The sequence below is a fragment of the Oncorhynchus mykiss genome, chromosome 29 (assembly GCF_057628025.1).
Source record: "Oncorhynchus mykiss isolate SJ-2025 chromosome 29, ASM5762802v1, whole genome shotgun sequence".
In the NCBI taxonomy this organism is placed as follows: domain Eukaryota; kingdom Metazoa; phylum Chordata; class Actinopteri; order Salmoniformes; family Salmonidae; genus Oncorhynchus; species Oncorhynchus mykiss.
The window spans coordinates 9,720,969-9,728,682 of record NC_143050.1 but is presented as its reverse complement, the minus strand read 5'-3'; the positions used below and the strand labels follow the sequence as shown (position 1 = coordinate 9,728,682).

Genomic DNA, 7,714 nt, shown 5'->3' with positions numbered 1-7,714 from the left:
TAGGGTGTTTTTCCTTCTAGGGTGTTTTTCCTTCTAAGGTGTAGGGTGTTTTTCCTTCTAAGGTGTAGATTGTTTTCCTTCTAGGGTGTAGGGTGTTTTTCCTTCTAGGGTGTTTTACTGCTTCTAATTCTGCTTGCTAAGCACTTTGTGAAAGTGAGATGTATTAGCGGTAGGGTAGCCTAGTGGTTAGCGCATTGGACTAGTAACTGAAATGTTGCAAGATCGAATCCCTGAGCTGACAAGGCAAAAATCTGTCGTTCTGCCCCTGGACAAGGCAGTTAACCCACTGTCCCTAGGCTGTCATTGAAAATAATTATTTGTTCTTAACTGATATGCCTAGTTAAATAAATATTTTAAAAATATTACATATTGATTTGATTCTAATTTGGGTTTTATCCAGCCTTTTTATTATGACTTTTTATGTATGACTTTAAAGGCATATAGACAATAATATAAATACTTCATTTTGAAGAAAAAAAATATTTTTCATTTAAAGTGAAGCAACAGTTTTTCACTATGGCAGATACAGTATATCTTACACAGCATATCAATCAAAAACAAGTCAAATAGAGATATAAATGAAGTTGAACACTTCATGTTGATTGGATCGGCACTACAGCTCTCTGGGCTCTTCTTTTACTAAGCAGCTTCTTGGCCGATTCCTTAAACTCCTCTGTCTTCAGAACATATATGATGGGGTTGAGCATGGGCGGGAGCACCGAGGTCAGGGAGAGGTTGATGATCCGGGCGTTGGTTGGTATGATTGAGTGAAGGAAGTATGTAAAATTGACAGGCAGGTAGAATATGGCTACGAGTATCAGGTGTGAGGTACACGTCTTCAAGGCTCTGACTCTGAGAAAGGGAGAAAGAGACAGAGGTAGAGAGAGAATGAGAGAGAGGGAGAAACAGAAGGAGAGAGAAAAAGAGAGAGGTAGTGAGAGGAAAAGACAGTGTAGGAGATAGGAGAGACAGGGAGAGAGAGGGAGAAAGAGAGGGAGAGAAAAGGAGAAGAGAGAGAGGAAAGAGTGTGTGTGTGAGAGAGAGAGAGGAGAGATTAAAGAATAAAATATAAAAGTGCCAGTACAGTAAGTCATCATCTATCCAGTTCAGTGGCATTCTCCATATTTCCCAGCATGTATCACTCCAACAACATACACTATACAGTTGAAGTTGGAAGTTTACACACACTTAGGTTGGTGTCACTAAAACTTGTTTTTCAACAACTCCACAAATTTCTTGTTAACAAACTATAGTTTTGGCAAGTCAGTTAGGACATCTACTTTGTGCATGACACAAGTAATTTTTCCAACAATTGTTTACAGACAGATTATTTCACTTAAAATGCACTGTATCACAATTCCAGTGGGTCAGAAGTTATCATACACTAAGCTGACTGTGCATTTAAACAGCTTGGAAAATTCAAGAAAATGATGTCATGGCTTTAGAAGCTTCTGATAGGCTAATTGACATCATTTGAGTCAATTGGAGGTGTACCTGTGGATGTGTTTCAAGGCCTACCTTCAAACTCAGTGCCTCTTTGCTTGATATCATTGGAAAATCAAAAGAAATCAGCCAAGACCTCAGAAAAACAATTGTAGACCTCCACAAGCCTGGTTCATCATTGGGAACAATTTCCAAATGCCTGAAGGTACCATATTCATCTGTACAAATAATAGTACGCAAGTATAAACACCATGGGAACATGTAGCCGTCATACCGCTCAGGAAGGAGATGCATTCTGTCTCCTAGAGATGAACGTACTTTGCTGCGAAAATTGCAATTCAATCCCAGAACAACAGCAAAGGACCTTGTGAAGATGCTGGAGGAAACAGGTGCAAAAGTATCTATACCCACAGTAAAACGAGTCCTATATCAACATAACCTGAAAGGCCACTCAGCAAGGAAGAAGCCACTGCTCCAAAACCTCCAGAATTAAGACAGACTACTGTTTGCAACTGTACATGGGTACAAAGATCATACTTTTTGGAGAAATGTCCTCTGGTCTGATGAAACAAAAATGGAACTGTTTGGCTATAATGACCATCGTTATGTTTCTAGGAAAAAGTGGGAGGCTTGCAAGCCGAAGAACACCATTCCAAAAGTGAAGCAAGGGGTGGTAGCATCCTGTTGTGGGGGTGCTTTGCTGCAGGAGGGCCTGGTGTACTTCACAAAATAGATGGAATCATGAGGTAGGAAAATTATGTGGATATATTGAAGCAACAGCTTAAGACATCAGTCAGGAAGTTAAAGCTTGGCTGCAAATTTTTCTTCCAAATGGACAATGACCCCAAGCATACTTCCAAAGTTGTGGCAAAATGGCTTAAGGACAACAAATGTAAGGTATTGGAGTGGCCATCACAAAGCCCTGACCTCAAACCAATTGAAAATCTGTGGGCAGAACTTAAAAAGAGTGTGCGAGCAAGGAGGCCTACAAACCTAACTCAGTTACACCAGCTCTGTCAGGAGGAATGGGCCAAAATTCACCCAACTTATTGTGGGAAGCTTGTGGAAGGCTACCTGAAACGTTTAACCCAAATTAAACCATTTAAATGCAATGCTACAAATACTAATTGAGTGTATGTAAACTTCTGACCCAGTCAGGAATTGTGAAAAACTAAGTTTAAATGTATTAAGGTGTATGTAAACTTCCGACTTCAACTGTATATACAAAGGTATGTGGACACCCCTTCAACTTAGTGGATTCGGCTATTTCAGCCACACCCATTGCTGACAGGTGTATAAAATTGCGTACACAGCCATTCAATCTCCATTGTTAAGCATTGGCAATAAAATGGCCTCAATGGAGTGATCAATGACTTTCAATGTGGCACTGTCATAAGATGGTATCTTTCCAACAAGTCATACACTAAGCATAACATTTCTGCCCTGCTAGAGCTGCCCCAGTCAACTGCAAGTGCTGTTACTGTGAAGTGGAAACATCTAGGAGCAACAACTGCTCAGCCGCGAAGTGGTAGGCAACATAAGCTCACAGAACGGGACCACCGAGTGCTGAAGCACGTAGCACGTAGAAATTCTCTGTCCTCGGTTGCAACACTCACTACCGAGTTTAAAACTGCCTCTGGAAGCAACTTCAGCACAATAACTGTGCGTCGGGAGATTCATAAAATGGGTTTTCTTGGCCCGAGCAACCATACACAAGCCGAAGATCACCGTGCACAATGCCAAGTGTCGGCTGGAGTGGTGTAAAGCTCGCCGACACTGGACTCTGGAGCAGTGGAAACACTTCACTGGAGTGATGAATAACAGCACCATCTGGCAGTACGGAGGACGAATCTGGGTTTGGTGGATGCCAGGAGAACACTATCTGCTCAAATACATAGTGCCAACTGTAACGTTTGGTGGAGGAGGAATAATGGTCTGGGGCTGTTTTTCATGGTTTGAGCGAGGCCTCTTAGTTCCAGTGAAGGGAAACCTTTACACTACAACATGCAATGACATTCTAGACTCTGTGCTTCCAACTTTGTGGCAACAGTTTGGAGAAGGCCCTTTCCTGTTTCAGCATGACAATGCCTCAGTGCACAGAGCGAGGTCCATACAGAAATGGTTTGTTGAAATCAGTGTGGAAGAACTTGGCTAGCTTGCACAGAGCACTGACCTCAACCCGATCGAACACCTTTAAGATGAATTGGAACGCCGACTGCGAGCCAGGCCTAATCGCCCAACATCAGTGGCCAACATCACTAATGCTCTTGTGGCTAAATGGAAGCAAGTCCCAACTAGATTTCCGTAGAATGCCTTCCCAGAAGAGTGGAGGCTGTTATAGCAGCAAAGGGGAGACCAACTCCATATTCAGGATTGGTGTCCCGTCCACAGGACGGTTGAGCTAATGTAGGCTAATGTAAGCTAATGTAGGCTAATGGAATTAGCATGAAGTTGAAAGAAGAAAAAAAAAGACAGACATATTTCAGAAAGGCAGAATGCTTAAATTATTGTTAATCTAACTGCACTGTTCAATTTACAATAGCTATAAGAGTGAAATAATACAATGCTATTGTTTGAGGAGAGTGCACAATTATGAACTTGAAAATGTATAAATAAACCAATTAGGCACATTTGGGCACATTTCTTGATTCAACTTTTTGAATAAATATGCACTTTTTCACTGGATCTCTCTAAAACTTTGCACATACAGTGCTGCCATCTAGTGGTACAGTCTAAATTGGTCCTGGGTCATAATGCCCTTTCTCTTACATTTCAAAGATTAAGGTACCAAAAAACGGTTGTTTTTTCTTTATATAATATTTTACCAGACGTAACATGTGTTATTTTCTACTACATTCCTTTCACATTTCCACAAACTTCAATGTGTTTCCTTTCAAATGGTATCAAGAAAATGCATATCGTTGCTTCAGGGCCCGAGCTACAGGCAGTTCGATGTGGGTATGTCATTTAAGGCAAACAATGAAAAACAGGGGCCGATCCCTATTAATACCCATGATTTTGGAATGAGATGTCTGATGAGCAGGTGTCCACATACTTTTGGTCCTGTACTGTATATCTGAGGCAGCACAACAATCAGTATCAGAGCTATATGTTTAGGTATAAAAACTAAATCTCTGGCTAAATCTCTGACTCTGATCAGTATGACTTCTCACCTGTCCTGGGGCAGTGTGATGGTGAACAGGGCGTGTGTGATACAGATGTATGATGATATGATGAAGACCATGGGGAAATAGAGCATTAAACTGGGGTTGAGATAAGATATTACTATGTTAGGGACCACATCAGAACAGGGGGCCGCCAGACGGAACAGGGGACCGTGGTCACAGAAGTAGCTGTTGATCACCAGAGACCTACAATACAATACATCTTCATTGTCCACATGTTACGGTGATCAACTGATCATTTATTTTTACAGCACCCGGCCCGTGATTCAAACCGGTAACCTTTCGGCAACAGGTTCACCTCCTCAGCCACCTACCGGCAGAAGGAGAGTCGGGTGATGAGGCCCACAGCCAGCAACACCATGAACACAGCAAACGCCCAGGCAGCACCTGTCAGCTGGAACATGGACCTGTGAGTCACCATCATATGGTACCTGTGTGGACAGTGGAAAGAAGCTGTTATCAGGGATTTTAGATGCAGTGTTTTCATATATCAGGTTGAATTGTCAGTGAAAGCAGAAACATTATTATCACACAAGGGGCAATTATGAAGGCCTTTTGAATTGTATTTTTTGAATTATTAGATTTGATGTATTATCTGAGACCTGAGTGGGCAGCATATGGCCACCAGTCTGTCGTAAGAGAGGATGGTGAGGTTGAAGGACTGCATGGTGAGGAAGAGGAAGATGAAGAAGAGGCTAGTGAGGCAATGGTCGTAGGAGATGAGCTGTCTGCTGAACAGGAACGTATCCAGTAGCTTGGGGACCATGGCAGTGCTCCCACACACGTCCGCGAAGACCAGGTTGAACACTGCAATGTACTTGGGGCTGTAAGGGTAAGATCCTGACTTGATTATCTCCATGGGGAAAGGTTGTTTATGTAACAAACACAGGACATAGACAATTACAGAGAAGGTAAATACAATCAATCAGTAAAGAAGTAGACAAAAAGTGCAGATCCTACACATCTTTACCCTGTCATCTGTAATGTGTAAGTTATCAACTATAGACCATCCAGCTGAACCTAATGGTGGTTTTCATTCAGAATCAACTATAGACCATCCAGCTGAACCTAATGGTGGTTTTCATTCAGAATCAACTATAGACCATCCAGCTGACTTAATGGTGGTTTTCATTCAGAATCAACTATAGACCATCCAGCTGAACCTAATGGTGGTTTTCATTCAGAATCAACTATAGACCATCCAGCTGAACCTAATGGTGGTTTTCAATCAGAATCAACTATAGACCATCCAGCTGACTTATTGGAGGTTTTCATTCAGATTCCTTATTGAGAGGCAGGCCGGTAACCAGGGATACAGTTAAAATCCCGAGCTGATGGGGGGAATCTAAAAGGAGTGAACTAGCAGCCAGAGCCCCTGTGCTGCTTCAGCTTGTGTTGTGTGTGTTGTGGTTCATCTGGTTGGGTTCTGGAACTGCAAAAATACAGTCCAATAAAGGTAGAATTATGCTGTATTATTACCACTGAGATAAAAGAGGACTGATTACCTGTGGAGACTGTTGTCCATGTAGATAACCATCATGACGAAGGTGTTGCCCACCTAGACCCAATACACACACACACACACACGCACACAGGAGAAAACATGAACCACAATGTAAATAGAGGTAAATTCATTTTTCACTTTTCATTTTTCACCTGTTGACTATGGGTGACCCCCAGCTGAAATGTTACTGCACCATATCAGGTTTTCTTAAGTAAATCAAAATGTGTGCTTTCAATTGGAAAGTGAAAACTTTTGTAAATAAAGTGGATAAAATCAAATCAAAGTTAATTTGTCACATTCCTTGAATACAACATGTGTAGACCTTACAATGAAATGTTTACTTACAGGCTCAACTAGCTGGCCCTGGCCGTACGTAACACCCTGGACTGGAGATAGTTAGTAACAGACTGTAACAGAGCTATTTAGTAACAGCCTGGACCACAGCTATTTAGTAACAGCCTGGACCAGAGCTAGTTTTTAACAGCGTAGACCAGAGCTATTTTGTAACAGCGTAGACCTGAGCTATGGACTAACCAGAGAGATGATGTATACGAAGCAGAGGAAGATGTAATAGTACTCCATGTGGGGGATGTCGATGAAACCACTGATGAAGAAGTAAGGGGGTCGGATAATGGGGTCAGTGTTCTCTGTCTGGTTAGGGTCAGAGGTCAGGTTACTCATCCTGACTGGTGGTGTTATCAGTGATTCCTCCTGGCTCGTAATAATCTGTGGAAATATAAAATAAATACATTACTGTTTTTTAATTCACCTGTTGAGACATTGCAATGGGTGAAACATCATCAATACAAGGGCAAATATCCAAGTTCAATTGTCTATTGTTTATGTTATCATATTTAAAAAAGAAGAATACAATTATTTTATCTGACAACAAAGTACAAAATAGAATCCATTTGACTTTTACCTCAGATACAGTTAAACAATTCTAATGAATAATCCAAGGAATAGCACTGGAAAAGTGATATTGGTTTCACGTTCCCTCCATTAGAATAACTCTTACCTGTTGAACCCTCATACTGTATAGTCTAACATGGTACAACTACATACTGCAGAAACTAAGTCTTACCTGGTCGTACCACAGACTTGATCCAAATGTCTCTCTTCAGTAGTCTGGTGATGTGTGTTGGACTGAAGACCAATTTGTGGTGCTGGCTCTGAGTCCACCTCCACTGTTATACCTGCAGCCCCATGGTGAATTTGGAGTAGGATGTCCCCTGTGGGCCACCGTACTTGTGTATGACATGCCTAGATTGAGTGAAGAAGACATGTCGGAGATGAATACCCTTGCTGTTGTTGTTGTTGTTGTTGTTGTTGTGTGGTTGTCATAGGACACATCTCAATGCCCTTCTGGAACTACCAACCACACAGGCTGAGAAGAGAGAGGAGGGAGCTGGTAGAAAGATGAGGAAAGAGAGAGGAAGGAGGAGAGAGAAAGAGGAGAAAGCAGAGAGAAGGAGAGAAAGAAAGGAGGGAGAAAGAGAGGATAAATTAGAGAGAAAGAGTAGAGAGTTGACCATTCAGATCTCATCAAAGTTACATTTTTTATGTTTTGGTTACTGTGGTA

General features: G+C 41.7%; 1 protein-coding gene across 1 annotated transcript; it reads right to left on the bottom strand.

The window, feature by feature from the left end:
- Positions 1-531: 531 nt before the first annotated feature.
- Positions 532-6,813, bottom strand: LOC110510115 (olfactory receptor 8G17-like). The gene is made up of 6 exons (XM_090226251.1): positions 6,667-6,813; positions 6,134-6,186; positions 5,231-5,452; positions 4,943-5,059; positions 4,617-4,814; positions 532-852 (listed from the first exon to the last, which is right to left on the bottom strand). Exons 1-6 carry the CDS (start codon positions 6,811-6,813, stop codon positions 594-596), a joined length of 996 nt encoding a protein of 331 aa, XP_090082377.1. The 3' UTR covers positions 532-593.
- Between the last annotated feature and the right edge of the window lie 901 nt (positions 6,814-7,714).

Coding starts and splice junctions, on each gene's coding strand:
- LOC110510115 (XM_090226251.1), bottom strand. CDS start 6,813: ATGAGTAACCTGACCTCTGACCCTAACCAGACAGAGAACACTGACCCC. Junction 5,060..5,230: donor GCCATATGCTGCCCACTCAG/GTCTCAGATAAT, acceptor CTGTCCACACAG/GTACCATATGATGGTGACTC. Junction 4,815..4,942: donor ACCCGACTCTCCTTCTGCCG/GTAGGTGGCTGA, acceptor ATTGTATTGTAG/GTCTCTGGTGATCAACAGCT.